Source organism: Rana temporaria, chromosome 9 (assembly GCF_905171775.1).
Source record: "Rana temporaria chromosome 9, aRanTem1.1, whole genome shotgun sequence".
NCBI classification, from domain to species: Eukaryota; Metazoa; Chordata; class Amphibia; order Anura; family Ranidae; genus Rana; species Rana temporaria.
Genome location: NC_053497.1, coordinates 40,193,115 through 40,205,911, shown reverse-complemented (window position 1 = coordinate 40,205,911; position 12,797 = coordinate 40,193,115). Strand labels below are relative to the sequence as shown.

The following is a 12,797-nucleotide window of genomic DNA, read 5'->3' as shown; positions in this document are numbered from 1 at the left end:
GCAAAAATGTGATTCAGACAAGAAACGCACTGCATTCCTGTTCAAATCGCATGCGATTCTTTGCAGTTCATATTGACGCAAAACACACCGCAAAATGTCAGTACTTAAGCGAAAAAATTAAAAAAACACACACGATATTCAATGCAACCCTAGTTGTCCCCATCAGAAACCTCACCCTAAGAACAGCAATGGCTGCATAGTTTGAGTGCATGTAAACAGGAAATGGCTGCAGAAGATCAATAGCATGGAAATGCAACAGAAGATGTTATATTAAAAAAAAAAAAAAAGGGGGAGGTGAAAGCAGCAAGAAAATGCCACTTGTTTATAAACTAAATGTCATTCAGGTAAGATTTACATCAACTTCTTAGCAATCCAATTAACTTACCTACCTGGATATCCATAGTACACAAATTGTTGGGGGGACTTGCTTCATTCCTCGGTGCAGAAAAAATAAATAAAACAAACACTCATAAAACTAAATTTTAATCTCTTAAATATTTAAGCAGAAGTTTTGTTCCAAAGGGCAGATTGACAAAGATAAAAAAAAAAAACAGCAAAACATTTCAAAGTTTATCCAACATAATCTGTTAACAGTAAATGGCCAACAATCCTCTCTTCCTTCTGCAACACTGCAAACGTTCATGAACACCGCAATGTTTCCATTGGTGATCGTTACAGTCTGCTTCATGTATAACAGGTCCCGGTTTTCCCATAAATTGCCTGAATATCTTTATGAGGACCAGCTACCGGTCTACAGCTGTCTGAGTGTGGAACACAGGAGAGGTATTAAAGAAAAGACTGGCAATAAAACCAGCGACTCCTATAGATCTCTGCAAAATACAGAAATAAATCACAGCTTGGAATCTGCTGCCCTCTTGTGGTCATTACACATTGTCAAGGAGAAGAAGACTGTTCTGGGTGGCAGTTGGGCAATGTTGTCAGGTCTTCACATATAGCCACATGCCAGGTTGTCAGCAGCTTATGAAGCTGTCTAAGGCAATCACTTGTCTGAAGATTTTCATTAATCCAGGTCATGGCATTGTCCATAGTAGTTAGTCACATGCAACTGGACTTGTTCTGTGATGTTTCATCCAAGTGGATTCTTCACTTGTAATGAGTGTCAGGAACGTACTCCAGTATATTCCTGACAATCATTAGAGCTGAGAAATCAATTTGGATGAGCAGCAAAAAAATTCTCATCTCAGAACAGGCCAGGTTGAATGTAACCAACCACTACTAAGCAAAGCAATCACACGATGCTACCCATACTCTCTTCTTCCTCTCTTTGCTCATCCATGACTTCCAGATCATCGTCATCAAAATACCGTTCTTCTTCATCTCGCGTGACAATGTCCAAGTTATCAAAATCTGGATTGTCATCGACTTCACTGTCAAAGAAGCACACCATACACAGAGCGTTATTAAATGGGATTGGGAAGGGTTTACAATGTTGGTTTTATACAGTGCAAATGTGCTACACTACTACTCTGAAATGTATGGTGAGCAGAGCAAGGCATATATTTTGAGATGGAATGAATTACACAACAGGGAAACATGGCACACCAGAAAAAGCCCCAGCTGCAACATGCGATCTTCTAATAATATAATATTCAGAGAAACAAAATCAATACAAAACATTAAAAAAGGGAAAAGTCTCAGCAAAATACATTTTTGCAAACACAAATGTTCAATATTTTTATTTTTTTTCCTTGTGAAGCAGGAGAAAGTCCTTTAACTCAGAAGGATGTGGGACACACTGGGGGAGATTTACTAAAAGCGGTGCACACAAAATCTGTGCATATTAACCAATCAGCTTCTAACTTCAGCTTGTTTAACCACTCATCGACCACGCTACAGCCAAACGACGGCTACAGCACGGTCGTCTAGTTTTGGGTGGCGGCATGCTGTAATTGCACTGTCCTCAGAACATTGCTGATCACAGATTGAGGTAAAGAGCCAATCAGTGGCTCTTAACCATGTGATCAGCTATCACAGTTGATCACGGAGGTAAACAGATGCTTGTTATCGGCACTCCTTTCCTCATGCTAAGAGCTTGAAGAGAGGCGATAGCTGGCTTCCCTAAAAGGGACATCAACAATGATAATCAGGGCACTGATTATCAGACCCACCAGTTCTCATCAATGCTGCCTAAGCAGTGCCCATCAGTGAAAGAAGAAAAAAATATAAATATAAAAAACAAAAAACAAACACACACACACGCCTGTCTGCAAACATTTTTAACAAACTATGAAAAAGTTTAACATTTTTCAGTCTTCTTTTGTTTATTTAGCAAAAAAAAACACACACACTGGTGATTAAATACTACCAAGAGGGAAAAAATAAAATAAAAATTTGTTTGGGTAGTGTTGCATGACTGTGCAATTGTCATTTAAGATGTGACAGTGTTGAAAGCTAAAAATTGGCCTGGCAGGAAGGAGGGAAACGTGCCCAAGTACTCAAGTGGTTAATTAAGCTTTGCCAATAAACCCTAAAAGCTGATTGGTTACTATGCACAGCTGTACCAGATTCTGTGTGCAGCAGTTTTAGTAAATCTCTCACTGTATTCAGATTTGTCAGTCTGGTGTACCAATGTGCCTGGCTGGTAAATGTGAAAAACAAAGTGCAGATATACATGTATATTCTTATAGGGTCAGCCATCCTCCACTGCTCCTGCCCACTGAAATTAATGGGCACCACGGCTATACCACTGGCAATACGCTGCTGCAGGGGTGTTAACCCTTTCTCAGCCGCTAGCGGGGGTTAAAAAGCATCCCAGCTAGCGGCCAAATATCCCCGCAAATACAACAGTAAGACACTGCGGTCTCTGCCCAATAGTGTTACTAGATTTTAAGTGAAATTTGGGGATGTCACACATGTGCCACCCACTGTTCTCTCCTTGCTGTAGAAGAAGCTATACCCAAGAACCTGCAGTACCCAGAACCCAGGTGGACTGAAAGGGGTTGTAAAGGCATCTTATGCATTAAGGTAAAAAAACACCTGGCAGTTAACGCCGCCCCCCCCCCCAGGTTTTAACTTACCTGAGCCCCTTCATCTCCTCGGCGGGGACGCGCATTCCTTCCCTCCACGGAGTCCCGCTGCTGTCAATCAAATCCAATGATGTGGGCGCCAGGGCCGAATCATACATTTGCCGTCTATGCACGCTGGATGAATGACTTAGGAGCGCGCCCACAAGGTAACCCCCTCAGGAGAGCACTTCTCCTAGGGGGTTATCTAATGCAGGGAGGAGTCGCAAGAGCCGCAGAGGGACCCCATAAGAAGATGTTCGGGGCCACAGTGGAGGCAAGTATGATATGTTTTTTTTTTTTATATAACAAACAAAGCTTTAGTATCACTTGAAGCACAATCTGGAATTATAGCAGGTAGGTCTCACTCTTGGGGAATACATAAGAAGCCAGGAGCTGGTTTGGTCCACCAGGCTCCACCTCCAATAATAAAAAATAATTTTGTTTTTGCACATTACCTGTAGTTAAAATTTTTATCTTTTCCATCCAAAAAGCTCTGGTACATGCGAGTGAGAAATTCTTCACGCATCAGATCCTTCTCTTCACTGTCCACAGTACGCTCCTCGTCTGACTGTAGCTCAGAGTCTAGGGAGAGAGAAGAGGACACTGCAACGTAAAGATTAGATAAAAAAAAAAGACTAATGAAACTTAGAAAAGCATGCGAGACCCCCTGTCTAAGCTCTGCTTCGGTACGTGGTGAAATTTACACATGGTTAGTGACCATCTCCTCTCACTGTCCTGGCACTGCTCAGGCCTGGTAACTGGCCAATGAAAGCCCTGTACCCTAAGCAGAAGGGGGAGATTGTTACATGTTCTCCCATACAAACTAGTATATTGGTGTATATTGATTGGTTTCCGCAAAATATATCGTGTTTCAAACTACGGGATAGATTTAGGGACTTTTATTTATTTTTGTTTTTACTTGTAATTTAGCGGAACTGCGACATTGCGGCAGACAAATCTGACCCCAAATTAAAATTTTTGGGGACCAGTGACATTACATTGATCAGTGCTATAAAAATGCACTGATCAATGTAAAAATGACACTGGCAGGGGGCAATCAAGGGGTTAACTGTATTCCCCTAGGTGTGTTCTAATTGTGTGTGGGGGGGGGGGGGGGGGGGGCTTACTGGAACATGACTGAGATCACTGTTCCCAATCACTGGGAACAGTAGATCTTTGTCATGTCATCTGGCAGAATGGGGTAATCGCTTTGTTTACATAGGCAGTTCCCCGTTCTGCCTCTCCTCACCGTGACTGCGGGCCACCAAAAGGGGTTGCATCACATTTGGTGAAAATTAAGCTCTAGGCTCCCTTCAGTGCTGGTCACGTCTAAAGGCTCAGGCTATTGATCACATCACAACTCAAAAAGGATGATCCTCTTCCTTTCCGAATAAATCACATGACCAAATGCCTAGGCCCAGGCCTTCACATGTGACCAGACCAGTGGGCCTGGATCAGCATTTGATCTAATAGTAAAAGGGCTGAAATTCTTGATATATATATATATATATATTTTTTTTTTAACATCTGGAGTATAGGGCTCCACTTTAAAAATTTTTTTAGAAATATCAAATATGTCAATTTACCTTTCCTAAAAAGCGAGTCCTGCCTAGTTATTCTGCATGAAGGAACCAACCAACCTTCCTCCTCTGTACCGTCTTCCTCCTCCTCCTCGCAGTTCTCCTCCAGTTCACGTTGCACCTCCAGCTTCCTCTGTATGATCTGTTCCTGGCAGGAGTCGAGAAGGACATCAGACAGGCTGTTGGCCTGAGCCAAATCCCGACTATTCTGTGACATGATCTCCTCCTCGCTCTGGTATTGGCCCACATAGTGTTCATACATTAGAGGGTCCCGTTGCCGCATCTCTTCATTACTGAAATACTCGCCAGCTATAAAGGGGAACAAGCACAAGTATCACCGTTGGGAATTCACATTTTTTCCCAGTATTAGGTATATGTAAACTCAACCACTAAAATCTCATATAAGCTTTTTCATGTTAATGTAACTTCAAGTAATTTTCAATATTTTATTTATGCAGCTTTCATTAAAATAACACGCCGATAATGTCATGAAGGTCCTCTTTTTTATTTTTTAAAGTTCAAAGTTCACTCTGGGGGAGGGGGGGATAAAAAAAAAAAATGTAAAAGTCAGCAGCTACAAATCCTATAGGTGCTGACTTTTAAAGCAGTAATAAACCGTGGCCTTTCCAATTCCCCTGCAAGGCAATAGCATAATGTGCTAGTATGCTTTGCAAACTAGCACATTATGAAATACTTACCTTAGAAGGAAGCCCTCCAGCGGCGTGCTGTCACTTCCGACAGGGCTTCCACGTTCCATCTGGGTTCGCTGGCTGCGGTCCTCTAAATGGTCTAGCCGCAGTGACGGTTTACGTCAGAGCTCTGAAGGGACGGCGCGGGCATGCTGTCACTTCAGAACGCAAGCACCGGCGACGTCACTGGCTGCATCCAGTGTGAATATATCTCTTAAGCACTGCCAGTTTAGGGGATATTCACTGTACCTACAGGTAAGCCTTATTATAGGCTTATCTTTAGGTACAAGTTAAAAAGCAGAGTTTAAAGGGGTTGTAAAGGTTTGTTTTTTATTTTCTAAATAGGTTCCTTTAATCTAGTGCATTGTTGGTTCACTATCCTTTTCCTTCGATTTCCCTTCTAAATGTTTTTCCCCCCCCCCCCTTTGTCTGAATTTTTCACTTCCTGTTTCTCCTGAGTAAGCTTGCCCTCATCATCCGAGCCGTTATGGCTCGTTTAACAGTGTCTCCCCGCAGAGATGTAGTCCCAAGGGAGGGGGCGAGCACGCTGACTAACCCCCAGCCAGAACGGCTCGGATGATAGGGGCAAGCTTACTGAGGAGAAACAGGAAGTGAGAAATTGGTGGACCACAGACTGTTTTGGAGCCTTTGGTTGATGGAGCTTTGTAGCAAAACAGCAAAGATTATTTGCAATATTATCCCTTGTTTATGTACTTCTTGTTAAAGGGCTTCAGCACTCGCAAAAAAAAGCAATGGTTTGACAGTGCTATATATATATATATATCACTAATTTAGGGTTGGCATTAAAACTAAACTGCGGAAAACTAAAAAGCCCTCCCTTGCAGTGGACCATAGGGGAATAACTGCTTGTTAAAATAAGTTCACCTTCTGGGGAAAAAATAACAAGTGCACACATTTTGATCAGGTCCCGCAGCTTGCGATATGGGCTGGCTGTTCACAAGTTCCAGAGTTTGTGAATGAACTACAAGAGCGTTAATCAGTGCCCTCCCAGTTTATTGAGAACTACAAGCTGTCAATCCCAAGGGCTGAGGGTTCTTGCAGTTCTCTCATTCACAGATCTCTGTGAATGAATGAATGAATGATGCGGCTGTGTGGGTGGAGCCCTGCACAGCTGTGCTACTTTCAAAATGTGACAGCGGGTGCGGGGAGAAGATCCCAGGTGCAGGGAACGGAGGGTGTGGGTGGCAGGTCTGGAGCATGTTACAACTGAATTATGTGCAACATGCTCTAAAAGGGGGAAGCTATCCTTTAATGCCTGGGGGACTGTGATAAGCAGGTTTACTTACTAGACCCTCTGCTCCTGCAGGCTCCTTCATGCTGCTAGACCAGTCCTCGCAGCCTCTTCTCTTCTACACTTTGGAGGTCTAAGGTCCTCTGACATCATCAACACCAATGCAGAGTCTATAGCTGTGCATTGGACATTAGGACACAGAGGGACAGTTCATTGCCAGAGCAAAGGGAAGCCCCAGTTTGCCAAGGACTGAAAGATCGGGTAAGTAAATTTGCATTTCATGTCCACTAGACTTGCAGTGTGGGCACAAGCTAAGGGAGGACCGTATTTTTCAGTTCAGCTTTAAAGCGAAGGAAGAAGGAAGTCAGACACTTGCACAGAATTATTACTACAAGAATAGACAATATCATAGAAACATGGTTTCAGACAGTACTACTACATCTACTCTGCACACCCAAACACTGCTGTCGTCAGAGTGTCCTCCGCTCTCTATGCCCACATACACTGCTGCCATCACTGTTTCTATATCCCCATAATGCGTTTCCCTCCCAACTGAAGCCATAATAAATCTTCACCCATGCCACCCTGTGCAGTCACATCACACTCACTTACAGCAGTACTAATGAATGCTGGCCCTACAATGAGATGGGTCCAAAGCCGTACATAAGCTTTACCTGATATAAGCTGTTGCAGAGCAGCGTATCTTTTGTTGCGGACTCTAGTGTGATTGACTTTCTTCTGAGAAGCTTTGCGAATCTCCCTGAAGTAAAAATCAGCAGTGTAGTCACCGGTCAGGTAGCTGAAGCACCACAGATGTTCCTCTTTAAGAACTTTTCGGAACCGCTCGAGAAAGATGAGAGGCTTAGAATTGTACAAGTCGAGCAGTATGGACATCTTCTGGTCATGGCTGAACTCCGGCTCCCCTATCTGCTGACTTCGGATTGGTACGTGGCTCTTGACGATTGCAACAAACATATCCAGGAGAGGTCCGCTCACATCTGATGGATCTTGGATTTGTGGGTCTTCACGTCTTCCCAATCGCTGTGCTTCTTTTAGGGCTTTTTCAAGCAAATTATTAGCCTCACCATTGGCCTCGGTTTCCTCCCCACAAGGCTTACCGGTTCCATTGTTTTCATCTGAAACCCCCTGCATGTATTCCTGGCTATTATCTAAACAGAAAAAATGAGGGTGGGGAAAAAAGCCTGTAAACAATGATATATTTAAAGTGGTTGTAAACCTCAGATATTAAAAAACATACATCCGCATGAGGAGATCGCCACACTGAGTTGTATCTACAGGCTGGATTTTACAGGTTTTTGCAAGTTTTCTTTATAGTGGGAGGACAAGGTGCTCTGTCCCTTTTATCTTTGATATCCGAGATAAGACTGAGCTTACTATGCTTTGTAAGTCTGACATCTATGGTGGCCTGTTGTGGTAAATGTTATGAGGTCTCCACTAGTTGTTAGTTCCGAGATACTGACATTGTTTACATTTTGGTCCTGGCAATGGTGGCGGTGCATATGGTTCATCTACACCAGCGCTCTCCAAACTGCGGCCCTTTGCTTGCCTTTATCTGGCCCTTGGGGTACTATTCCACCAGATGGCACCATTTCCCTGCTGATATCAATGGGGCACTGTTCTTCCAATTGATACCAACAATAGGGCACTATTCTTCCCTACCATCGATGTATGAGCACTGATGCCAGGGCATTTTCTACTCCCATTGGCCACAGCCCCCCCCCCCCAAAACCTGAAGGACAGTAAACTGGCCCCTTTGGAGACCCCTTGATCTACATTGTACAAAAGTAAACTCTTGCATCATACATAACAGTCCAAATCACACCATGGACCCAGAATGTCATTTTGGTTTACGGAGCATAAAATACTGCCGAGTCAGATCTGTATACAAGTAATACTTCCTATTCCCATCGCACGCGTTTCTAGATAAGCTCTCAAAGTTTGGGTGCTGCAGCAACAACCAGCTGCATACTGGTTCAAGTCACAAAGTAGATATTTGCCAGCACACCATGGATCAACAAAAAGTAGCGTCCAAATGGATAGTTTATTGCATATGCACAACACAAGAGTACAACGTTTTGGAGTCACGCAGGAAGGCGTCCTGCATGACTCCAAAACTTTGTACTCTTCCTGTGTTGTGATCATGCAATAAACTATCCATTTGGACGCTACTTTTGTCAATCCATGGTGTGCTGGCAGATCTGTATACAATATACATCTGAACACAGCAGCTTGTATGTCCATGTGCATAAGCACTTACTTGTTTTTTCTGACTGACAGTTGATATAAGAACAAGGAACACACACAGTTGCATATTCCAAGTGGAAAAGAGCTTGGGCATCCTCCAAACTCATCTCTAGCCAAACTTAAGGGTTTTTTATTTTACGCCAATGAGCTGCAGGACGGGTCATTGTTGCCCCTCTTTGTTTATGTGAGCTGCCGAGTCCATTTCGTGGAGAAAAAGAAAAAGCACGACAGAGTTCTGAGGTGTGTTTTCGGTGCAGCAAGCAGGATTTTTTACACCGCTTCGAAAGGTGCTGATAATGTCCGGAAAAAAATCATTATATATACAACGCTTCACTTCCCGATTCCCTCACCTAGGATGGTGGCGGGGGCAGCCGAGAGCCGAGCGATTGATCAGCTTCGGCTGCTGACATCGCGGGCACCCTGGACAGGCAAGTGTCTATTTATTAAAAGTCAGGAGCTGCAGAATTTGCAGCTGCTGGTTTTTAATATTATTTTTTTTAGGCGGCCCTCCGCTTTAACAAGTCTCCACCTGGAGCCGAGGGATGGGTCAGCTTTGGGTGAGGACATCGCAGGCTCCCTTGACAGGCAAGTTTCCTTATTTAAAAAGTCAGCAGCTGCAGTAATTATTTTATTTTTTTCGAGGGAACTTCCGCTTTAACTTCACTAAGACATGCAGTGGCTCTCAGTTAATGTATGGACTGCATGTATCCTCAGCTCCATACTTTATATATAGCTGTGCTCCAGCAGTGGGGCATACATTTCCCATTCCACTCCTGAGCGCTGCTCAGCCATTCACAGGGTGCTTTGTTTTATAAGAATAAATACAAACCTACTTCTGATTGGCTGAGGTAGAGATCATGACATCATCTCCTCCTGCCTCAGCCAGTCAGTGGAAACTTTGTATTCATTTAGAAAATTACAAAGCGCCCTGTGAATTCCTGTGCAGCGCTCGACCCGACTATTTTGTTTTGGGAGCAGGATAGGAACTGTGTGTACCACAGTTCCTATCCCGTTGAGGCTTCATACAGTGCATGTCTTAAAGGGTTACTAAATCCTTGTGGTTTTTTTTTTTTTAATAACAAACATGTCATACTTAACCTCCACTGCGCAGTATGTTTTGCACAGAGTGGCTCCATTCCTCCTGTTCTGGGGTCCCTCACTGGCACTGGTAGCTCCTCCCGCATCGAGTGCCCTCATGTGAGAGAAGCACTCTGCTCCGGGGCACCCATGCGGGCACACTGCTGAAAGCAGGGCTCGGCCCTGCGCCATTGGATTTGATTGACAGCAGCGGGAGCCAATGGCTGAGCTGCTATCAATCTATCCAATCAGGACTTTGAGACACCAGCTAGAGCTGGTGTGCTCGTCCCCGGGGAGAAGAAAACTGGGTTCAGGCAAGTAAAAAACAGGGGGCACTGGGGGGGGGGGGGTGCAGCATGACAGAAGGTTTCCAACCCCTTTAAGCCCCCTTACACACGGGCCGAATGTTGGGCAGAAACGGTTGGTTCAATAGAAACTGTGTGTACTGCAATCGGTCTGGCGGCCGAATGGGCATGACCAAAAAAGTTCTGCCGATTGGCTCCCAATCAGTGCTATTAGCTAATGGCTGGGAGTGCTGACCGGAGTGTTTGGGGGGGGGGGGGGGCTGTCTCCCTGTCAGAACACAATAGAACAGCAGAGGAGATCGATGTACTAACATTGCATAGTTAGTATAGCTGCTCCTACTGAGCTGCCAGTGTTTTCATTCAGCCTGCTGGGTTGAGCAGTTTGGGGACCGGCCCAGGGAAATAAAAATACTTTAGAGGCCCGCGCTATACGCGAATGACGGCCACAGCGCAGACCTGAAAATCCGGGAGGCCGTCAATAGACGTCCACCCCTTTGCATGCGCAAAAGACGCGCCCCCTGCGATCACCGAGTCACTGAGACTCGGGTGATCACAGATCCGTGTGAGGGGCCGGTCCCGGCCCCTTACCATGTGATCAGCTGTTAGCCAATGACAGCTGATCACATGATGTAAACAAAGGATCAGTAATCTTTTTTTTTTTTTCTCCTCACGCTGTCAATCGATCACCTGCTTGTGTACAAGGGACATTGGTGAGGAAGAGGCAATTCTGCCTCATCTGTGCCCACCCACCAGTGCCCACAAGTGCCACCTATCAATGCCACCTAGTAATGCTTCCTATCAGTGTAACCTACCAGTGCCAATCAGTGGCCATCAATGCCACCTATCAGTGCCACTTCTCAGTGCAGCCTCATCAGCGTACATCAATGAAAGAGAAAAAATTACCTGTTTGCAACATTTTATAACAAAAAATAATTATTATTATTTTTTTTTTAATCAGTATTTTACTCTTTTTTGTAAAAAAACAAAAAACAAAAAAAAAAAAAAAAACGCAGAGGTTATCAAATACCACCAAAAGAAAGCTCTATTTGTGGGGAAAAAAATAAAAAAATGTCATTTGGGTACAGTTTTGTATGACCGCGCAATTGTCATTCAAAATGCGACAGCGCTGAAAGCTGGTCTGGGCAGGAGGGGGGTTTAAGTGCCCAGTAAGCAAGTGGTTAAAGGAAGCGGACTTTACATATTATGTACATCTGGGCTTCTGAAATGTAAAAAAAAATAATCACTTTCACTTGATATAACCTTCTCATGACAAGCTCGCAAAGTTAACACTCAGTAATAATAGATATTTCCACCACTCATTATCTATAGGTATCGCATGTATTGCACATGTCTCAGGACAGGCAGCCATGTAAACACTGCTACCAATGATAAATAAAGCGGCTCCTATCAGAATGCAAATGTGCCCCCCTCTCCTCTATTACCAGATAGGGGGTGACAGCTCACCTTGGTCATGTTTGTTTCCCTCCTCCTCTTCCACATCTCCCTCCGAGTTCCCAGTCATTACCTGGGAATCGCCACAGGACACCGCCATCTTACTCCTCCAACTCTATTTCCCCTCTGAAACCGGAAGTCTGCATGCCGCCATCTTGCTACACCTAGAACGTCACTTCCGGAGCAAGCTGTGTTTTGGAGCCGAATGTGACGAGACACCTGAAGGACCTGGACGCCACCTTGTTACACCCGTGCAGTATCAGCGGGCGGCCGACATATTGGTACTCCCTGAAGTAACGGACACTGCTTTCAGCGTGTGGGAATGATGTTAGTAAAGCCCACAGCTTAGTAGAATCAGAATGAAATCATTTACTTGTCGGTTCTATGTAAAAGTTCGGCTTGTGTTTCCAGTGTTGTGCTTTTACACTCGCTCTGCTCATTAACCGCTTCAACCCAGGGTTTACCCCTCTTCATGACCAGGCCATTTTTTGCAAAACAGCACTGCGTCGCTTTAACTGACAATTGTGCGGTCGTGCGACGCCTTACCCAAATTAAATTTATGTTTTTTTCCCCACACAAATAGAGCTTTCTTTTGGTGGCATTTCATCACCTCTGCTGCTTTTATTTTTTGCGCTATAAACAAAAACAGACCGTAAATTTTGGAAAAAAAAAAAACTATTTTTTTTTATTTTCTGCTATAAAACATTCCCAATAAAAAAATGTAATAATTCAAATTTCTTCATCAGTTTAGGCCGATATGTATTCTGCTACATATATTTGGTAAAAAAAATCCCAATAAGCGTATATTGATTGGTTTGCGCAAAAGTTAAAGGGGTAGATTCAGAGAGAATTTACGCCGGCGTATCTATAGATACGCCGCGTAAATTCAAATCTGCGCCGGCGTATCTTCTTTCTGTATTCAGAAAGCAAGATACGCCGACATTAGCCTAAGATGCGACCGGCGTAAGTCTCTTACACCGTCGTATCTTAGGGTGCATATTTACGCTGGCCGCTAGGTGGCGCTTCCGTCGTTTTCAGCGTAGAATATGCAAATGACCTAGATACGCCGATTCACAAATTTACGTATGCCCGGCGCAATTTTTTTACGTCGTTATATTAGGCTTTTTCGGCGTAAGGTTACTCCTGCTATT

The 12,797-nt window shown here is 44.1% G+C and overlaps 1 protein-coding gene across 1 annotated transcript; it reads right to left on the bottom strand.

Moving 5' to 3' along the window:
- Positions 1-464: 464 nt before the first annotated feature.
- Positions 465-11,794, bottom strand: CCDC97 (coiled-coil domain containing 97). Its single transcript, XM_040323257.1, has 5 exons — positions 11,659-11,794; positions 7,222-7,716; positions 4,667-4,915; positions 3,482-3,608; positions 465-1,388 (listed from the first exon to the last, which is right to left on the bottom strand). The coding sequence occupies exons 1-5, from the start codon at positions 11,744-11,746 to the stop codon at positions 1,250-1,252; spliced, it is 1,098 nt and encodes a 365-aa protein (XP_040179191.1). The 5' UTR covers positions 11,747-11,794; the 3' UTR covers positions 465-1,249.
- Between the last annotated feature and the right edge of the window lie 1,003 nt (positions 11,795-12,797).

Coding starts and splice junctions, on each gene's coding strand:
- CCDC97 (XM_040323257.1), bottom strand. CDS start 11,746: ATGGCGGTGTCCTGTGGCGATTCCCAGGTAATGACTGGGAACTCGGAG. Junction 3,609..4,666: donor AGACGGTACAGAGGAGGAAG/GTTGGTTGGTTC, acceptor CTCTCTCCCTAG/ACTCTGAGCTACAGTCAGAC. Junction 1,389..3,481: donor GATAAAAATTTTAACTACAG/GTAATGTGCAAA, acceptor CTTCTTTGACAG/TGAAGTCGATGACAATCCAG.